The sequence below is a fragment of the Buteo buteo genome, chromosome 1 (genome assembly GCF_964188355.1).
Source record: "Buteo buteo chromosome 1, bButBut1.hap1.1, whole genome shotgun sequence".
NCBI lineage: Eukaryota > Metazoa > Chordata > Aves > Accipitriformes > Accipitridae > Buteo > Buteo buteo.
Window position 1 is genome coordinate 547052 of NC_134171.1, and position 20167 is coordinate 567218.

Consider the following 20167-nt stretch of genomic DNA (forward strand, 5'->3'; position numbering starts at 1 on the left):
CAGCCAGGCTCATGGGCTACTGCCGGGGCGACTGTGATGCTGGCGTCCTGGGGAGTCCTTGCTGCCCACCCACAAACCTGGCTGGTTCTACTGGTACCCCTGTACCAGTCAGGGAGACATGGCTGTGCCAACGGTATTTGGGGGAAGTGTCTGTCCCAGCTAAGATGTCCTTCTCCACTAAGATGTCCATCCCAGCTATCTGTCCCAGCTAAGATGTCCTTCTCCACTAAGATGTCCGTCCCAGCTAAGATGTCCATCCCAGCTGTCTGTCCCAGCTAAGATGTCCTTCTCCACTAAGATGTCTGTCCCAGCTATGGTGTCCATCCCAGGAAAGGGTCCATCCTAGCCATTGTGTCCATCCCAGGGAGGGTGTCCAGCCCCAGGAAGTGTCCATGCCAGCTAAGATATCTGTCCCAGCCATAGTGTCCATCCCAGCTATGGTGTTCATCTCAGCCATGGTGTCCATCCCAGTAAGATGTCTGTCCCAGCCATGGTGTCCATCCCAGCTAAGACGTCCATCCCAGCTATGGTTTCCATCCCAGCTATGGTGTCCATTCCAGCTATGGTGTCCATCCCAGCTATGGTTTCCATCCCAGCTAAGGTGTCCATCCCAGCTAAGATATCTGTCCCAGCCATGGTGTCCATCCCAGCCATGGTGTCCATCTCAGCTGTGGTGTCCATCCCAGCTAAGACGTCCATCCTAGCTATGGTTTCCATCCCAGCTGTGGTGTCCATCCCAGCTATGGTTTCCATCCCAGCTAAGATGCCCGTCCCAGCCATGGTGTCCACCCCAGCCATGGTGTCCACCCCCGGGAAGTGCCCCCCCAGCGGCTGCCCCCCAGGTAGGGGTGGCAGGCCTTGGGCACAGGCTCGGGGTGCCCATTGCCAAGAGCAACATCCCGAGCTGGTTTTAGCCCGGGATCACTGGGAGCTGGAGCCACCCGCCACATTGGGGTCCACCATGGGCCCGTCTTGGGCTCCTTGTCCCCGCACCTTCCCAGAGCAGGGACCCCCCCTTGCCGGGGGTCCTCCTTGCAGCTGGGTGCCAGGTGCCCCCCCCAGCCTCCCCCACTGCTTGTTGCCCCCCCTTGACCTGCTCCTGGCCCCCTTAGAGCCTCCCCCCTTGCTCAAGGCCCCCCCTCACTGTGGTCCCGGCCCCCTCATTGCTCACAGGATCCCTCAACCTGATCCTGCACCCCCTAGACCCCCTCCCCTCCAGCTCAGACCCCCCCAGGCCCCCCTTGCCTAGAGCCCCCAGCCCTCTCCCTTCTTCAGAGCCCCCCCAGACCCCCCGTCCCCCCCTGCCCAGGACCCCCAGTCCTCCGCCATTGCTCAGAGCCCCCCCCCGGCCGGGCCGCCCGTTGCTAGGCGACGGCCGCGCGCTCCCAGCATGCCCCGCGGGGCCGTTGCCATGGCGGCGGGACGCGGCGCGGCCCGGGGAGGGCGGGAGGCCGCATGGCGGGCGGCGGAGCGGTGGGCGATCTGCGGGGTCTTTACCGCTGGTTGGACGCCGTGCCGCTCTCCCGGCCACGCAGGAACATCGCCCGGGATTTCAGCGACGGGGGTGGGACGGGGGGGCCCGGGGGGACGGGGACGGGGTGGAGGGGGGGGGGGCCGGGCCTGCGGCTGGGCCTAGGCCGGAGTGGCCACCGGGCCTTGCGGGTCCGGGGCAGGGGGTCCCGGGGTGCCCGCCGCCCCCAGCCCCTCTCCTCATCTCCTCCCCCAGTGCTGGCAGCCGAGGTGGTGAAGTTCTTCTTCCCCGCCATGGTGCAGCTGCACAGCTACGTGCCCGCCAGCTCCACGCCGCAGAAGCTCGCCAACTGGGGCCATCTCAATAGGTAGCGGGGCGAGCGGCCCCCTTGTTCCCTCCCTCCTGTGTCCCCCCCCCTCCTCCCCGCTGTACAATGAGTCCCTGTTTGTCCTGGCTGGTGACCTGGCCAGCTGGGACACAGCTAAGGGTGCTGCGGGCAGTGGGGGTGCCTGCCTCCCTGCCCTGCTGGGTGCTCATTTGACTCCTCTTTTAGGAAAGTGCTGAGTAAGCTGAACTTCTCCATTCCGGGTGACATGATCCAGCAGGTCGTGCAGTGCCGGCCGGGCACGGTGGAGCAGGTACTGCTCATGCTGCAGCAAAAGATCAAGGAGAAGCAGCAACAGAGCAAGGCGGTGTCTGGCCCAGGCCAGGTCAGTGGGGCCTGGGGGAAGGGGGGCACCTGGTGTGCCATGTCTTGCTTGTAGGTGCCATGTGCCACGGGCTGGAGGGCAATGAGGGCGACTGGCCACCCCACAGAGAGGTCAGTGTAATCAGGGCAGGGCCAGGGGAGCCGGGCTGAGCTCTAGACATCCTTGTGGGTGTCACTATCCCATCTCATCACAAGGATCCCGCTGCCATCTCCCTGTCTGCAGCTCCATGGGGAAGTGCAGTGGGGTGTTCAGAGGCAGGGGAGCCCCTTGCGTGGGCAGAGCTGGGGTAGGAGCACCCCACTGGGAGCGATGCAGGCAGCACGGCCGCAGATGGCAGCCGTGTGCTGTTGTGGGAAGTGCTGCGGTCCCGCTTGCTCTGCAGCCTTGACTTGGCCCAGGCTGTCTCTGCCAGTGACTCTGGTGCTCAGGTCAGAGGAGGAATTCGCTAGGGGAAGGGCTGTGGCCCTGAAGCAGACAGGAATTCAGGCAGATGGATCCCAGCCCTGCCTTCAGGCTGTAACGCCGGCACAGCAGGCACCGCAGCCACGCCGGGAACACCCTGCTCTGAACTGGCCTGTCCCACTGCTGTGGGAGCAAACCCCCCCACCCCAGTGTTCCCCAGGGCCTCAAGCCCCAGCACCGCTCAGTGAGGGGTGGCACGAGCAGCCGGCCAGGCTGGGGTACCTGTCCCCCCTTCTCCTGACACTGGGGCCTGGCCAGGCCCCCTGTCTGCACAGGGGCTGTTTGTGGGCTCACCCACAGGGCAACCCACTGCTCATGGCCAGGCGTGATGGGTGTTTTCCTGCCTCTCCGTGCAGGAACCGGGCATACGGGCAGTGCTAGAAGATATCAGCTACCTGGAGACGGGTAGGGCCGGTGCGTGGCACATCGGGAAGGAAGGTCCCATCCTGGCCATACTATGGGCTCCCTGGGTCCCAAACCATGACCTTGGAGGGGGAGCATACACAGCCCTGCCTTGTGCTGGGGCACCCAAATAACAAGCCTGGCCAGCCCTGGGGGGACAGGAGACACTGCTGGAAGGGTGCGTCCTCGTGGTGGTGGTGGTGGTGGGGGGGGCAACAGAGCTGTTTGGGCAGATCATGTGCTAACTGCTGTGTTTTGCAGGCTACTCAAAGGCAAAGAGCAGCGTGGGAGGAGGCTATGCCCAGGAGTCTCCCAGAGCTGCTGGGTAAGGGCTGCTGGTGCTGTGCAGGGACACCGCAGGCATGTGCTGGGTGCTGGTGAGGTGCCCCTCCTGGGGTCTTCTCGAGGGAAGAGGCTTTGGGGGTCCCCGCGGGGGTCAGATGAGCCCAGTGCCGCAGAAGCAGTGGTGTGTGGGGCAGGATGGGGAGGAACTGGGCATGTGCCTGAGCCCCGTGGCCTGTATGGCTCCATGGGCTGTGAGCATTGCTCCAGGAGGGGTCAGTTATTGTCCTGGCATTTCCTTTACCGGTCCAGGGTGAAGAAGAGCTGCCATGGCTGTGCCCAGGCTCCCCCGGGGGATTCCGCCATCCGCCTACAGCTGGCAGAGAGGGAGCAGGCCCTGCTCCTGGCGCAGGAGACCATCCAGGTGAGCCCACCCTCCATCAGCCCAGCCAAGCGCTGTCCCCGTGGCGGCACTGAGGCAGGGACAGCCTCCCTTTGCCTTCCCAACCGTCCTGTGACAGTGGTATACATGACAGCCCAAACAGGCATTTGCTCCGTGCCATCAGCCTCCTGGGCTGCTCCTGTCTCTGTACCCAGGCTCTGGTGGCACCCTCAGGCATGGACCAGCCGGGCACTGACTTTGCCGTGGCCCAGCTGGCCAGCATCTGGCTCGGATGCTCCTCTGGCTGCTCCTGGGCAGGGCCGGGCTTCTAAAAGGTCTGGTCAAACCAGGCTAGAAAGACAGCAATGCCTCAGCCTGGCCTGGAGACGTGGTTCTGTCCCTGCAGCCATCTCCTGCAGCAGGTGTTTTTCTGGCATTTATCGGGTAAAAGCCCTTGTAAAGCCTCAGCCTGCATATCTCCCCCCGGGGTGAACAGCTTTCTCTTTCAATCCTTCCTGCCTGGGCGTGCCCTCAATCTCTGTGGCACGCACCCACATCAGTCACATCAATCCCTGATTCCCAAAATGTTCCCGATCCTCATCCTTTCTGGTCTGTCTTCCAGCCCGCAGTAATGAGGGTGATGCAGAACAGGCATGGCAGCTGCCACAGACCCTCTGCTTGTGGCTTGCTGTGGCCCCTGGACCACCCTTGGGGCTGCAGACCAGGCTCCGGACATCCCTTATTTGCCCCTGGGCAGTGGGTGTTTTTTGAAACGGAGCTTCATTCAGCACCGAGCCAGGGCAGTGGCTCTGTCTTATCTAAAACCGGGGCTTTTCTGCTGGAAAACATCTCCTAAGATGTAAAATTTTGAAAGAGGGGAAGGAATGCTGTGGGGCATCTCGGATGGGAAGAGCTGTCACCAGGTCCTGGTGGGGAGCTGGGACTCCCGGGTCATGTTTTGCGGGAGTGTGAACTTGAGGTGGGTTGTTGTAGGAGCTGGAATTGGGACCCCAAATCTGGCAGTGGTGCTCACCTGCCTCAGCTTCCCTTGTGGTTAAAGATGGCTGATGCTGCTCAGTGACCCCAGCAGCCACATCAGCCCGGCCCTGAGTTCCCTGTCCCCCCCGCCCCCCTCGTCCTCGCTGCTGGCTGTCAGGCAAGCCCCGGCCCCCCCCGAAGCCTGTCTGGGGTGGATGGATGTGCCTCCCGCTCCCCAAAACCAAGTTGAGGGGGTGTCGGGGTCTCTGCTCAGATCCTGCAGCTGAAGGTGGGGAGGCTGGAGCAGCTGCTGCACCTCAAGAATGTGCGGATAGACGACCTCAGCCGGCGTCTGCAGGAAGCCCAGTGCCAACAGCGGTGAGCGGACCCTCGCCTGCCTGGCAGCCCCTTGCCCGGGGCTGCCCCCCCGCTGCCTGCCCCACCTCTCCCACCCGTGGGATCTCCTGCTGACCTGGAAGAGCCATCTCAGTGCCTCCCAGTTGCCCCAGTTCCCAGGACAGACTCTCAAGGGCAAAAGCCAGAGGTGGCAAAGGCAGATGCAGAAGCAGGGACCTCTGTGCCCACCTCCGGGTCCCCCCGCCATGCCTGCTGGCGGGCAGCGAGGCAGCGGCATCGCTACCACATGGGTTTCGCTCAGCCTTCCAGCCATTGCCTGCCGACAGCAGCGGTTCCTCCTTCCTTTGTCTTGCAGTCAGTAATTAAAAAGCCGGGTCATCATTCAGAGACCTCCCTTCGAGGCTGAGTCGCTGCGGGGGTCCCGCCTGCCCCAGCCTGGGGGTATTTATTTATTTCCCAGCTGATCCAGCATCGAGGGGCTGTCAGCAGCGTGGGGACGCCACTGGGCTGCCCCGGGCTGTGGAGACGTGCGCTGGCGGAGGCTGAGATTTAATCCCTTACCCAAAGCTGTTTGTTTTTGTAATCTCTGAGAAAATCCGTGCTTCGGCACACAGACCTGCTCGTGGGTCTGGCACTGACCGCGTGGGCAACCCAGCCGTGGGGTGGGGATACCCAGTAGTACCCCCACTCCTCTGCCTGCACTTGACTGGTCCTGGGGCCATCCCCACTGGTGGGGAGATGCCTGGGGGTGGCTCTGGCCACAATGTTCACTGCACCGGAGTCACCTGCGGCCTTTTTTAGGGTCAAACACGGTTGTTTTTTCCAACGCGGGGCCGAGCCGTGCGCGGTGTCACGCGTGCTGGAGGCGAGGACGCGGCTGGGACTCCAGCAGCTCCCTGGGAACGAAGCCCCCAGCTTTTTAAGCGTTCTGGCATCTGGAGGCTGCAGGAAGAGGTTTTTTTTTGGGGGGGACACAGATTAGCCCCTGGGGTGTGCCGTGTCCCCTGTCCCTGCCTGTGAGATCCAGCCCTGCCTGCGAGCCCTGACCCCGCTGCCCCCCGCCCCGGGGGACGGCTCTTGCCTTGCACGGTGTGTGTGTGTGTGTGGCGGGGGGGCCGCTGCCTCCCCCCCGCTCATTCCCAGGAGGGCGGACGTGCATTTTGGAAGGGAACCGGCTGCCTTTTCCCGGCCAGGGACGTGTCCCGGTTGCCGTTCCCACCCTCGACGCCCCTGACGGTCGGCTCCCGCCGGTGAGCCGAGCCGTGGCCCTTTTCCCCCGTGCTCCCTCCCACCACCGAAGGGGCCCGGGTTCGGACATTGGGGTCTGAGCAATAAAAATTGCCAGGCGATGATAGGTTGCTATGGCAACCGTATCGCCCGGGGATGAGGGGGGACACCGGCGGGGCGCCCCCCTCCCCTCCGCGCCGCCCCGCACCCCGCCGCCCACATGTGGCGCCCTACAGCCGTGCGCTTCTCCCCCCTATTGGCTGCCCCAGCCCCTTCGCCACGCCCCCTAGCGACAGTCCCGCCCCTTGGAGACGACCCTATCCCCGCCGGACCGCTCCTCGGGAAGCGGCGCCGTCGGAACGGCAGCCGATGGGCGTGGCGGGGAGGCGTGACCGCCGAGGGGGTGGACCAATAGGGACGGCGGAGGGTGTGTCGGGGCCAATGGGAGGGAGGGGGGCGTGTCCCGGTAGTGGGAAGCGGGGAGCGGGGAGCACGGCGGCGTCCGGGACGCACCGGCCGGGGGTGAGTGAGGAAGGGACGGGGACGGCGGGGACGGGGACGGGGACGGGGGGGACGGGGAGGGACCCCCGGGCTTCCCCCTCCTCGTATTGTTCCCTCTGGGCATGGCTGCTCCGGTGGGGTCCTCGCTCTCCCGGTCCCGGTGGGCTGGAGTAGGGTGCTCGTCCGGGCCGGTCGCTGGCCCGTCATGTTGCAGAGGGGAGCACCGAGGCCGGGGGCGCATCCCTGGGACCCCCTTTGCAGCACTGGGGCTGAGCCGGCGGAGGGTGAAAACACGGGGTGTGTGTGTGTGTGGATACCCACACCCACGCGTGACGGGGACCGGGGCCGCGCCGGTGATGGCGGAGGCAGATTGGGGCCACCCGGCGTGTCTCGGGCGGGGAGGCGTGCGTCAGCTCCGCAGCCTCCTTACTGTCGCTCGTCCCCGGCCTGGGGGGGACCCACTGGGGACCCGCTGCCCGGGCTGCTGGGGGGGCAACGGCGTGGGACTGTCGGTGGGGTCCGTGGAGAGCCCACTACCCCGGGACTGCAGCCATGGGGGGGCGAGTCTTGACCCCCTCAAGGGCACGGGGAGCCCGTGGGCCCCGCGTTTGCCCCCGCTGCGAGCCCAGGCACGGTGCCCACCCTGGTCGACGAGCCCCCTGCCGCCAGCCCCACGCTTTGCTCCTGCTCAGGGGCCGCTTGTCCTGTGTCCCCCCCCTCCCTGTGTCCAGTCCTGGGGTCTCCTCCCACCCTGTGCTGCCCGTGGATGCAGATCGGTGTCCCCCCGTGCATCTCTCTAGGCATCCCCAAATCCTGGGCTTTTCCCTCCCAGCTCTTTTCCAGGCTGTATCATCTCGTCTTTGGGCAGCAGCACCGCGGGGTGCTGGGGCTACGGTGAGGGTCTGCCACCCCCCCCCCGGCCCCTGGAGAGGCTTCCTGCCCTTTCAGCTCTGCTTTTTTTTATATCTTATTTTACTCCAGGGCTGACGCTGTTAATGCTTTTTCCATGAATTTCCCTGTGCTCGGCAGGCCGGGCTGCTGACGGCACCGTTTCAGGCACCTGCCTCCTACTGCCGGATTCCTCGGGTGCCCAGTGTTGGGACCAGGTTACCGGTGGTGGGATCGGGTGCCTGGTGATGTTACCAGCCCATGTTTGGGCTCCCACAGCCTTCTGTGGGGCAGCGGGGCTGGGTGAGCCCCAGGGAGGAGGTTTGAGCCTGAGCTTCCATCAAAGGGGTGTCAGATCCTGAACCCCTGGGTGGGAGGTGGGGGGCATGAGCCCTGTCACCCCCAGACTGTCTCCGGTGGCTCTTCCTGCCTTAATGCAGGGACAGTGCCCACCCTGGGGCTGGGGGTGCTGGGAGGGTCATCCCTGAGAGCCGGCAGAGCAGGAGCCTGGGCTGGCCAGGTCATGCCACAGACTCATGGTGGAGCAGGGCAGAGGAGCTGCCCGTCCTGCCGCTGCTCCTGCCCTGCCTGTGCCCATCACGCCTTGGGGTAGGGCTGGGTGCAGGCCCTGGCACGCTGCCCGCTGCTGCCCAAAGCCGGGCTGCCTGACGCCCCTGAGCTGCAGGCAGACTCCTCCCCGGCAGGTCTGTGCCGGAACAGTGCCAGAGTCGCAGCCGTGCGTTGCCGTCGTGTCCGTGGTGCTCGGCTGGCTCTGGCACCCGGACGGAGGCAGCAGATGCCCTCCCCGGCTCTGCCTGTCCCTGCCTAACCCTGCCCGTTCCTTCCCCAGCTCCGGTGCTCGGGAGCAGCGGCAGTGGCCCCGGAGGATGGCCTCCTGCCCGTGCCTTTGAAGTTTTGCGCAAGGACGACTGCTGTGGGGACACATGGCTACGGCTAGCAAGGGTGAGTCCCCGGTGTCCCCCTCCTGCCTACCTGCCCCTTGCCCCTTCCCGGGCTCCTTGCCCTGATACGGGGCCAGTCTCCAAGTTTGATGCTCCTTCCCAGTGAAGCCCCTCTGCCCGCGGCCCTGCCCGGGGGTCTCTCTGCCCACAACCCTGCTGGGGGGGTCCCTCTGCCTGCAGCCAGGGATGCAAGGGCTGCCTGGAGCTGCCCTCTCCATGCCCGGGGAGCAGCTGAGCAAGTCAGAAGCTACGGGGGACTGGGGGAACATTATTGCTGTTTTTCTGCCATGAGTTGCGAGCGAGCACCCACTGAGGGGGCTCGCGGCAGGGTGGGGGCTCCAGTGGCGTGCTGCCGGCACCGCTCAGCTGCAGTCCGTCTCTAGTGATCGGCACAACCCTCAGCACCCCCTGCCCCAGGCAGGGCTGGTGCAGGAGGCAATGGGTGCTCCCAGACCCCGGCTGCCTCCCTGAAAAGCTCTGGCAGTGCTGGGCTTGGGAAGCTGGGCACTTTGTCGGTGCCAGGAGGGGACCCCAAAAGGTCGCTGGCATGAGGTGCTCTATGGCGGCAGCACCCGGCTCTCTGCCGTGCAGAGACAAAGACCGAAGAGGCTCTTTGTGCTGCTGCTGGGCGTGATTTCGTCTTCCTTTGTGTGCCTGGTCATGGCTCCGGCCTCCGCGGCTCCTTCCCCACTGCCGGCAAGCGGGGCCGTGGGATGGCTCCATCCCGGGGGCTTTCCTCCCGCCGGCGGTGAAGCCTCCTTTGGCTTCCCAGCAGGACAAGGGCCAGGCGAGCGGTCTGTCGGTGGTGATGCCAAAGGACAGGCAGGTTGCCTGCTCTGGGCTGTCTTGTTCCTGGCAGCGTGGGGGCTGGGGGTCCCTGTGCGGGGGACCAGTGTGCTGGGGGAGCCCTGAGCCCCCCCGTGCTTCCCCGCTCCCAGCCCTGCCTCCCCAGGGACGCTGGGCCCTGGACACCCTTGTTTTGCGAGGGACGCAGCGACTCCGAAGCTGGCATCTGCTTCCAGGGCTTATGATTTCTGCCGACACGTGCGAGGCAGGCGTCCCCCACCATGGGCCACCCCCCACCATAGGGTGTGTGTCGGACCCCCAAACCCACCCCCTGGGTGCCTGGGGAGCGTGACACCAGACCGGCTGCTGGTACACCGACCGTGCAGGGTCCGGCAGGTCCCGGTGACCCTCCTGCTGTGACTGCGGCGGGACTCAGGGACTCGAGATAAAACACACCAGCTCCAGGTGATTTTTCTGCCCAGCCCCTGCCTGATGGAGGCTCTGCCTGTACCTCTGCCTCTACTTCCCCTTGCTGCCGGGTGGGTGCAGGACGTGCAACTGCATTTTGCCCCTGATGAGATTTCTGTGCTGGCTGACTCATAGCAGGTCCTGTGTGGGTGGGTGCCCCTGCCCCTTCCACCCTGCCCCACGCGCCCGGGGCTGTCGAGGTGCCACTGTCACCTGTCCAGGCTCTGCCAGGGGCTGTCCCCTCCTGCCAGGGCGAGGACAGTCCCTGTCAGCCCCTCCTGAGCTGGGACAGGGACACCGTGCGGTGCAGCCTCTCAAGGTCACAGGGGTGCGTGCCGGCGGGTGACCTGGTTCCCGGGACAGCCAGTTCCTGGGACAGCTGCCCGCGGTGCCCGGCTGCCATCTTCGCCTTCCTCTGACCTCCCCCTCTCCAGAGGGTCTTCAGACACACTGTGTCAGGGGGCTAGCTGAGCACCGTGGCTGCCCGGGCTGATGATGGCTAAGTGCCCTCTGGACACGCTCATCCCCGGGGGCCACTTGGCTTCCTGGGCTCCGTGCCGGGCATCGGCTGTGCTGCCTCCAAGTGCCATGTGATGGAGACGCATATTTGGGATTTTCCCTGCTGGTCTCCTGGCAGGCATCAGAACTCAGCTCCTCCGAGGCCGGAGCTGGCATCGGGATTCCTGATGGCAACCACGGGCTGAGACCTCGCCTGCCACCGCAGCTTCTGGCTGGTGCGTGGGTTCCATGCAGGTCCCAGGGCTCGTCCTGCCCTATGGCACCCAGAGGATGGCACCCATAAGGGCTCTGTGGGGCAGAGGGTTGCTGTGCCCTGTCACGGTGGGCCAGGGGCTGCCTGCATTTTGGCAGGGAGGGTCCCATCTGTGTCCCCTTCCCCACCGCAGCCACGTGGAGCTGCATCGCTCTGCAAGCGGCTGAGTCTCTTGTTTTCCCCTGCGTGCGGGGAAGGGATTTCTGCCGAGCTGTTCCGGCTGAACAATGCTGAGTTATTAAATCTCCGGCGTTTCCAGCCTGCTGAGGCACAAAGAGCCTTTTCTTTAAGGAGGCGGCAATCTGCTCCCGGCTGCTGCCAGATGGATGCAATTGGCGGCCGGACTGGGGGTTTCTTGGGGTGTACTGGGGAGGAGGAGGAAGAGGAGAGAGTGTCTTTTCTTGGAAGCTCACGGAGAGCCTATTGCAAAGGTGCAAGTGAAAGGGCTGCGGTGTCTGTGCCTCTGCAGGCTCCTGCCCACTGTGGGGACCTTGGTATCCCCAGGCAGGTGCCTGTCCTCACAGGGCAGGTGCATTTTTGTGTTTCCCCAGGGCACTGTGGGGTTTGCTCCCCAACATGCTGGCCAGCTTTGCAGCCTTGGAGAGCCCTGCCCAACACCCTGGGATGTGTGGGAGCCCTTCCCGAGGGAAACTGTCCTTCCTTCCTGTCCTTGTCCCACCTGTGTCCCCTTCCCAGCACAGCACGTGTCTCTGCTCATCACGTTCCTCTGCGCTGAGAAAATCACGGGAGTGAGCAAATGCTGCTGAGCCCAGGGGACAGACGGGACCCTCACAGCCTCTGGACATCGGCTGGTGGCAGGTCCATGTGCTCCCCCCTGCTCAGAGGGTGAGCTCTCTGTGGCTGGTGGTCACCAGTGTCCGTATGCCACCTCCCTAGCCTGTGGCACGGGGCATTTCTGAAATGGGAGAGCGGGGACACTGGGGAAGCCCCTCCATGTCTGATGATGCTCCAGCCTTGGTCTGTCCCCAGGGGCTGCGGGGGGACGCGGAGCTGGGGACTGGGGACGGAGTGGATGCATCCCAGGCGGGCAGGGAGTGACGCCTGGGCTCTGTCCTCTCCTCCCTATGCAGGCAGCAAGGTGAAGGGGGGGGGCGTGCGCTTCGCCCCCAGCCAGCTCGCCGAGGGAGCCCACGGCCACGTGCACTTCGATGAGAAGCTCCACGACTCAGCGGTGATGGTGACGCAGGAGAAGGACGGCAGCTTCCTCGTCAAGGTGGGAGCTGTGACCCGGGGGATGGTGGTGGCGGGGGGGGTCCCAGTACCACCCTGGCCTGTCCCTTCACGCGGCAGCAGGGCTGGGTCCATCCTGGGGGCCCTGTGGGGTGGGTGTACCCCCCAGTGCTGCCCATTGTAGCCGTCTGAACTGTGGGGCTCAGGGGACTTGTGGCTTCTGCTGCCTGCAGCTCTGCCTGCTCCGGGGAGGTTTCCATCGCTGCACCTCTGGACGTTGCTCCGTCTCTGTTACAGTTCTCAGATTTGGGGGTGTTTCTTGCCCTGTTAGCTCCCTGGTGTACCTGGGGGGGGCCTGGGAGCACCCTGAGAACCCAGGTGCTTCCCCACGGGGGGCTGTGATGCTCCTGAGGGCACAGGTATAAACGCGGGTGCTTTGCTCCGTATTCACCCATTTAGCACCCAATTCCTGTGGCTGCATCCAGCCTCTGGCAGCGACAGGGGACAGGTTCGGGGCTGGCTGGGGATGGCCCCCGGCCTGTGTTGCTGCTGCTCGATCTGGGCAGTGTTTGTGGGGTTGTCAGGCCAGATCTGACAGGCTGGGGGTGGGATGCAGGGCCCCTCTGGAAATCAGGGTCTGGTGGCATCACGAGCAGCGGAGCCCAGTCCTGGCAGGGTGGGCTGGGGGACCCTGCTGTGCCCTGGACATTGGCATTGGGGGGGGGACATGGGACGGACATGGCACTGTCTCCTCTGCCCCTGTGTGGCGGGGACGGTGCTGAGCTGGGTCTCGCCCTGTGTGGCAGCGGTGCTGTGGCTTCTCGCTTCCCTCTGGCCTCGTGGCTGTGGGTGGGTGTTAGCGTGGGTTCAGGTTTGACAGTGGCTCCCAAACCATGCTGGGGGCCGGTCATGGCAGTGGGGACAGCAAGCCATCTTTAATGACACCTTGTATTTCATCCTGGCAGGTTTGCAGACCTGAGCATTTGCTACCTGCCCTGTCCCACAGCTCCTCACCCCGCACAGCAGGGCTGAGTGCCGGGAGTGGAGGCTTTGGTGCTGGCACGCCGTGGGCTTTGGTGGCAGTGGGGTCTGGGTGTGAGGTGGGCACCTTGGCAGTGACTTGGAGGTGCAGGTCACCAGTCCTCTGCCCAGAGCTGCTTTACTGTGACCGCTTTCACCTGGCGCAAAGCCGGCCCCTCCATCCCAGCCTCTCCTTTGGAGGCCTTTTTCTCCCAAGAAATAAACCCCTTGGAGAGCATTGGGGTTGCTCCAGCATTGCGTGCAGCAGAGCAATCTGAAACTCCCTTTCAGCTCTGAGTCAGTTATTTGTATCGGGCGGATGATGGGTTATTGCCCTAAAAATGGCAGTGAATTGCTTAGCAATTGCCAATCTGTAGGTGGTTGTTATTATTTTTTCCCACCCGTGCCGTGCAGCGTGCCGTGGGCGCACTGGCACTGCACGTGCCTCTCTGGGGAAGGGGGGCAGCTGCCTGCTGCCCTCGGTGCTGCCAGCCCTGACGGCAGAGCTGGCAGCCACCGTGCCCAGCTCAGCATGCCGGGTCCGCGTTTAACCACACAGCTCTTCCTTCTGAGCAGGTTTGGGGTGCACCCTGCAACCCGCCATGTGTCTCGGAGGCAGGAGACCACCCTCATCCTCTCCCCTATTGAGAAAAGGCTCTTTAGGGCCGGTCACCAAATATCTTTCTATGGCCTTAAATCCCTGAAGCTGCGTGTCGTTGTTTCTGTTGGTTTCTGCGTTGCAGTGATGCTTGAGCTGCTCGTAGCCGGGAATGTGCAAGCATATGGTGTGCATTTTATATCTGTGTGTGTATAGATAGATGTGTGTGTGTGTTAATATGTATTTATGTGGCGGTTGAGGTGCAGCTTGGAGCAGGCTGTACATGTCTGTGTGGAAGACTGAGGGTGCCTGGCTGAGTTGTGCCCACAGCAAGGCTTGCCCGCTGCTGCCGGCAGGGTTTGCGGCAGTCAGTGAGCAATGGGTACCCTGTGTCCCTGGGAAGGGATTGCCCCTTCGGCCGGGTTGGATCCTGGCTGTGCTCCGGGCTCTGCTGCAAGGAGGGTTTGCAGGCGCGTCCAGAGCTTTGCAGCAGGCGGGGAGCCCACCGCTCCCTTCCCAAAATGGCTTTTTCTGAGCGCAATGGAGACGGAGCCTGCTCTGGAGGCCGCCGGCTCTGAAAGTGCTCTGGTTTTCATCGTGGCAGTGGATAAATGACATTTGAAGGCGTGCTCTTGGAAACGTCTTGGCTTTTAGAGACAAGAAACGGCAGCTGAACATGTTTGGCTTACGCTGGGAAAATTGGTCGCTGCTCCCATGACACCAAAGGGTGGTTGTTCCCAGGGCTTTGCTCAGATCTGGTTATTTTTGCTGCTTGCTTTGTGCTGCCAAAATAGATGTGTTTGTTACATTTTTCCCAATTGTTTAGGAAATAGCCCCTCCAGCTGCTGCCCTCCACCTTCCCGTGGGCTTTTGGGTGCCTGATGTGTCCCTGTCCCCAGGGTGGGCTGCAGAGGAGGACGGGATGAGACAGGATGATAGCAGCGTGGGACCACCTCCCATGCAACTCAGTGCCTGCCCGAGGCATGGTGTGACCCCCACCCTGTCCCCCCCCTCCTTGCAGGTGGGATTCCTGAAGATCCTCCACAAGTATGAGATCACATTCCTCCTGCCCCTGGTGCAGAGGCTGGGGAAGGATGTCTGTGCCGTTCCCCTCCCCAATATCAACCTCCGAGTCATCAGCATCACCTCCCTGCCAGAAGGTAAGGTCCCCCCTTTGTCCCCCCTTTGTCCCCCCTTTGTCCCCCCTTTGTCCCCCCTTTGTCCCCCCTTTGTCCCCCCTTTGTCCCCCCAGCAGCTGCTGTGCTGGCTCCTGGATCCTGCCTTTGCTTCAACGCAGCCATCGAGGGGTGAGCAGCGAGGGGGGCACTGTCTGGGCCGGGGGGGGCTGCCAGACGCAGACATACCCCTATAGTGACGGCGAGGGTGGCAGGGGTGTCTGCCTCATGCTGGAGCCCCGTGGGGAGCACGAACCAAGTGCTCCTGTGGGGCAGGAGTCAGCTGGCAGCCCCGTGGTCCTGGGTGCACCCGTGGCTGTCCGGATTGAGCCCTCGCCAGGTGTGGGGGATGATTCCTCTCGCCTGGGGAGCCCAGAGGCCCCCCAGGAGCCTGTGGCGTGGCTTCTATTGCCGTGGGGTTTCCTGCCTTGTGGTAACTCGATGGGTGAGCGTCCTCCAAAGCATTTTCCAAACCCTGAGCCTCGTCCTTCCCCTGAGCACGGTGGGGGGGTGGCAGGCTGATCGGGCTGTCCCTGACCTGTGTGGCTTTAGGGACAAGTCCCACTGCAGCTGCTAGCAATGAGGGTGGCATTTGGTCCTGGCTCTGCCCAGGGTGGTCGTACCTCTGCCGGGGCGGCATCCCTGCAGCGCTGCACTGGAGAGCTTTACCCCATGGAGAAGGAATCTGTGTTTCCACTGTGCCTCCCGGGAGACGCCCGACCCCGACCTGCGTGCTTGAAGAGCGGCTTTTGTGGCATTTTAATCCAGAAACCTGCTGAACAGAGTCCAGACGTGCTGGTATTTTTAGCACTTGCTCTGTCTGCTCTTTGCCTGCACTGAGGGTCTGCCTAAAGAACAGGCTGGAGCCAAGGGGGGGTCGTCTCTCTGTCTGTCTCCAGGCTTCTTGCTAATTCTCTTGTAGAGGAAAGGAGAATAATGTCCTGAAACGTAAGCGCTTGGCACGGGTCTGTGCGGAGGAGATACCTGGGCTTTGCTTTGTGCCGTGTCTGCGGCAGCTCAGTGCTGTCTGAGTCCATGCTGGGGGCCGGGCACGTGGCAGCCCCTCGGGATCCCAGCTGCAGGGCTGGGGGTCCTGCTGGCTGCTCTGCCCCATCCTTCCCCGTCCCCTTCCTGGCTCCCCCAGCCTTCGGTCCTGCTCGGTCTGCCCCATCCCCTCCAGCAGTGCAGGTTCGGCCGCAGCAGGCACCCGGCCCCGCAGCTGTTGCTCTGTCCCCTGCAGAACTGCATCTCTCCATAAGTTACCATCTGCAGTCGGGCGGTTAAATAGTCTTTTATCCCAAATGTGCCTCAATCGGCTGCTGTTTCTTGTGAGTTCAGATCGGTCTGGGAGGCGGGAGGTGAAAACTGGCCATGGGTTTGTGGAGCAGAGCCCACAGGCTGGTGGGAACGGGGACAAGGACAGAGACAGGGTTTGCTCCAAGATGCACCAGGCTCAGGCACCAGCCCGGCTCTGGTCTGGGGTCAGTTTGCTGCTGGCATGTCCGTGGGAGAAGGGAGCAGGGCTGTGCACAGTGGCCCCGGCGCAGCGGCTGAGACAGCTGAGTGTCACCCTGGGCTCAGTGACAGCCGTCCTGGGGACATGGGAACTGCTCTGAGGACACAGCGGGCTGCAAAGCGCCTTGGGGCACCTCGGCTGGTCCTTGTGCCAGCTGCTGCGGTTGACAAGCAGCCGGTGGATGCTCTTTCCCGCATCCCCGTCCCCTCCGGCTCCCTGGGGCTGCAGTTTGCCACCTCTCCCCGTGCCGCCTCCCGGCAGCCGAGGGTCGGGAAGTGGGGCTGTGGCTGGCAGGGACGAGCTGTGGCTCTTCCCGTGCTGCTGCTGGCTCTGGCCCAGCAAAGCACTTAAGCTTTGTTTGCTTAAAGCTTCCCACCTCGGGCTGGCACACCCGGCCTGGGCTCAGGGCCAGGGCTCCCAAGGCTTTGGGGAAAGGAGCCCTTCAGGGACCGCAAGCAGCTCCGGTGGGACCCGGAGGAGTCCGGTGCCTCGCAGCGGTTCAGTGGCATCTGTCCCTGAGGTCCTCAGGGTCCTGGTGACAGCCGGGGCTCCCCTCGAGTCTCTGCTTCCCACATCCTTGGCTGCAGGCAGGGATGGAGCTTGCCAGATTTGTCCAGCCATCAGCCAAATCCAGTCCCTGTGCTGCCGGCGGTCCTGAGGCCACTCAGCCTGGGCAGAACGTGGTGCCTGGCTCTCGGCTGCGGTGACAGCCACGGCGGGGCTGGCGAGCAGGGCTGTGATCTGGCACAGAGACAAAGAGGCCCCGGGTGAGCATAGGCTGGAGACAAGAGGGCTCACGAAGTCGGGAAGAAAGAGTTTTTGCCACCACTTCTCCCTCCTGCCTCCAGGTACAACCTTTCATCCCCATTTACAGTGGAAGCTGCCTGATCCAAGCAGAGAAAGCGCTTCCCTACTCCGAGCTCCCCCTCTGGCTCCCTTGCTGGGCTGGGGACTCAGAGGAGCAGGCAGGGAAAATTCCTTGTGCCCGTAGGTGTTTTGCTCTCCTCCGTCCCACTGCGCTTCCCATGCAGGGCTGGTGTTTCCGAGCTCTGGGGCTGAGCTCATGGAGCTGACTGCTGCGTGTGCTCTGGAGCCTGGGGGATGCTCAGCGCGTTTTTATTTCTCTTTTTGTGCCGTTGCAGCATCGCCCTGTGCCAGCCATGTCGGGGTGCCTCCCTGTGAGTTCTGCGGGGGCTGCCCAGCCGCGTGCTCACAGCTTGCTCGTGCCCCCCACACTGGGGTTTGACTAATGCCTTTCTGCAGCTGGTTTAATTTTCTGCCTCTTCTTTTATTTTTACATTGTGCTTTTTTTCCTCTGAATCAAAAACAACTGCCTCCTTCGGCCCTGCCAGCTCTGTCCCTGCGCTGGGGGGGCACGTGGCTGGAGGCCAGCCTTTGCCCCATCCAAGCTGGGGGCTCCAAGGGGTGTTTCCATGTTCCCTCTGTCTGCAAGGAGGAAGACATAGCAATTTTGGCACAGGTGTTCCCGACTGGTGGGACCCCCTCTCCCCTGGCTGCAACTGGGGGTGCAGAGCAGCTGTCTGCTGGCGTCCTGCTCTGCTGCTCCCTCCCTGTGGGGCTCTGCAAAGCCCCTGGGGCAGGGTGATGGGACAAGTGGGTCTCGGAGGTGCCATCGGTTCAGGGTGCTCAGCACTGTCACAGCAGTGCCCCGAGCCTGGCGCTGGGAAGAGCAGCTTCCCCTGACACCTCGCCTGCATCTCTGCAGAGCTTTTTGCGTTTCACCAATGCTCAGCATCCTTGTCTCTGCCTCACGGGTGGGGAAACTGAGGCACGGGGTGGGGAGGGAGCCCAGCAAGATTTGTGCTGTGTTGCTCAGCACTTCGGTGGTGGGCATGGGACTAAATCAGCCGTGCCCCAGGCTCTGCTGCCTCTGGGTGCCTGCGGTGAGGAGGGACTTGCGGATGGGGTAGGAAAGGTGCAGGCAGCTCTCGCAGCCGGACCCCAGCTCCCAGGGTGTCTCTGTCCCCAGGCTACAGCGTGAAGTGCGAGTACACGGCGCACAAGGAGGGGGTCCTGAAGGAAGAGATGGTCCTGGCCAGCGAGGCCGGCGAAGGCGCCTGCATCAAGGTGGTGGTCCAAGCCCGTGTCATGGGTAAGGGTCTGGCAGCACCGGCAGGCAGCGGTGCGGGGATCTGGCGCGGTTCATTGGGTTTCGGAGCAGCGATTCCTCCCTGGCACAGCCGGTAACAGGGAGCGCTGGCAGGTCTGGCTGGAGACCCCCTGCTTTCTGCTGTGTCTGGGGAGCCAGGGATGCTCCCTGCATCCCCAACCCATCTCCTTCCAGCTCGCCCAGTTGCACCGCTGTAGGCTTTCCCCACCTGGTGGACGTTTCTGGGAAATTGTCTAAACCAGCCGACTTCCACCCCAAAAATCCCCAGCCTGGGGGATGAAGCTGTGGGACCTCCCCAGTGAAGGGGTACATGGAGTGGGGCTGCAGCGAGTGGGCTGGGGGGCACCTCCTTACCCCCCCGTCCTCATTCCCCAGCCCAGCTGGGGGGCTGTGCCCAAGCCCACTGGGGTCCCCCTCTCCTCCAGCTGCAGCTGCTTGTCTTTATTCTTTTTCCTCCCCCACCTTGCTGCATAATTTGGGTTTGTTAATTAGAGCAGCGTTTTGTAGCTCGGCTTCCTCTGCTTTGTGTGACATGCGACTGCTTTCACCAGCATCTTCCACGCAGCTGGTCCTAGGGTCCCTGGGCCTGGCAGTTTGCTCCCCAGCAGCCACCTGCTATGTCTCTCTCTGTCCCCACCCCATGTCCCAGCCTGGCCCCCAGCACCCCTGGTACTGCAGCACCCGAGCCTTGGCACACCAGGGGCTGAGCACCGTCCTGGTGCAGCATCCCTGCATCTCCCAGCCCCATGGGTGCCAGCATCCCTTGCATGGGGACTGCGGGAGGGAGGATAAGCACCTGTGAGTCTGAAAACTCCCCAAAAAGGCTTTCAAAAAGGTGAAACGAGCCCCCCCGCCCCAGCCAGACTGAGGCCATACGTCCCCATGCCCACTGTCCCCTCCTGTCCCACAGACCGGCACCACGGCACGCCGATGCTCCTGGACGGGGTGCGCTGCATCGGCGCGGAGCTGGAGTACGACTCGGAGCAGAGCGACTGGCATGGCTTCGACTAGCCCCCCCCGCCGCCCCTCCCGCTGCCTGTGTGGCTCCTGAGGATGAAGCTCAAATTTAAAAAAGAAAAAAACAAACCCCCAAACCCCCTCACCCCGTGTCGGCAGGTCCTGGGGGCTGCAGCTCCGTGGACACCATAGAGCTGGGGGGCAAGCTGCTGCTTCCCCAGCTGCGGCCTCCACTGCTGCCATGCACGCAGCGTGCCCACCCTCCCTGCTGTAGGGTCGGGGGGGTCCCTGAAGTGCAGGAGGGACTCCCCAAATGCTGGAGCAGCTCTTGCTGGAGCCTTGGGGAGGGATCCTGCTTGCTGCCTCCAGCTGCTCTTGATGCTTTCCCCCTTGCTTTTATCCCCAGGAGGGGGGACGGTCAGGGGGTGGCGGAGCCTCAGCTGAGCCCCCCAGCATGGAATTTTGCCTCTTGGGGTGTGGAGCTGAGATGGGCCGAGGCAGAATCTGGTAGCAGGAGGGAAGCTGGGTCCCCGGCAGCTCTGGGGCTGGTGCCTGTGTCCCTGTGGCAGAGCCCGTCCCTGTCCTCACGTTGCAGCCATTGCCTTGGTCTCCTTCCATTTTGCTTTTTTTTGCTTTCTCTTTTTTTTTTTTTTTTTTCCCCCCGGTAAGACCCATGGTACAAGGACCAGGAGAAGTGGCTCAGTTTTGAAAGCAACAGGAGGCTTTATGTGCCTATATATATATATATAAATATATAGATATATATATACACATCTCTGTGTATGTGTGGGATTTTTTTAAGTACAAAAATGTATAGAGGTAAATAATAAACTTCAGCTGAGAAGGGGCTGGAGCTCAGTTTGCCTCCACTGAACCCCCCAGGAGCATTGGAGCTGGTGGCTGCAACCTGACTAAAACCCCCAGAGGAGAG

At 63.1% G+C, this 20167-nt stretch overlaps 2 protein-coding genes across 3 annotated transcripts; both read left to right on the forward strand.

Annotated features, from left to right (window-relative positions):
* Positions 1–1437: 1437 nt before the first annotated feature.
* Positions 1438–5425, forward strand: SPEF1 (sperm flagellar 1). Its single transcript, XM_075040378.1, has 7 exons — positions 1438–1564; positions 1727–1838; positions 2025–2181; positions 3000–3057; positions 3307–3370; positions 3640–3751; positions 4962–5425. The coding sequence occupies exons 1-7, from the start codon at positions 1456–1458 to the stop codon at positions 5067–5069; spliced, it is 720 nt and encodes a 239-aa protein (XP_074896479.1). The 5' UTR covers positions 1438–1455; the 3' UTR covers positions 5070–5425.
* Positions 5426–6728: 1303 nt separating this feature from the next.
* On the forward strand, positions 6729–19983 carry ADISSP (adipose secreted signaling protein). Of its 2 annotated transcripts, XM_075039279.1 has the most exons (7): positions 6729–6793; positions 8511–8623; positions 11740–11882; positions 14479–14617; positions 17291–17326; positions 18139–18261; positions 19190–19915. In XM_075039279.1, the coding sequence occupies exons 2-7, from the start codon at positions 8605–8607 to the stop codon at positions 19288–19290; spliced, it is 561 nt and encodes a 186-aa protein (XP_074895380.1). In that variant the 5' UTR covers positions 6729–6793; positions 8511–8604; the 3' UTR covers positions 19291–19915. The 2 variants fall into 2 exon arrangements, with proteins under 2 accessions (XP_074895380.1, XP_074895438.1); XM_075039337.1 differs by lacking the exon at positions 17291–17326 and having other exon boundaries at positions 19190–19983.
* The last annotated feature ends 184 nt before the right edge of the window (positions 19984–20167 follow it).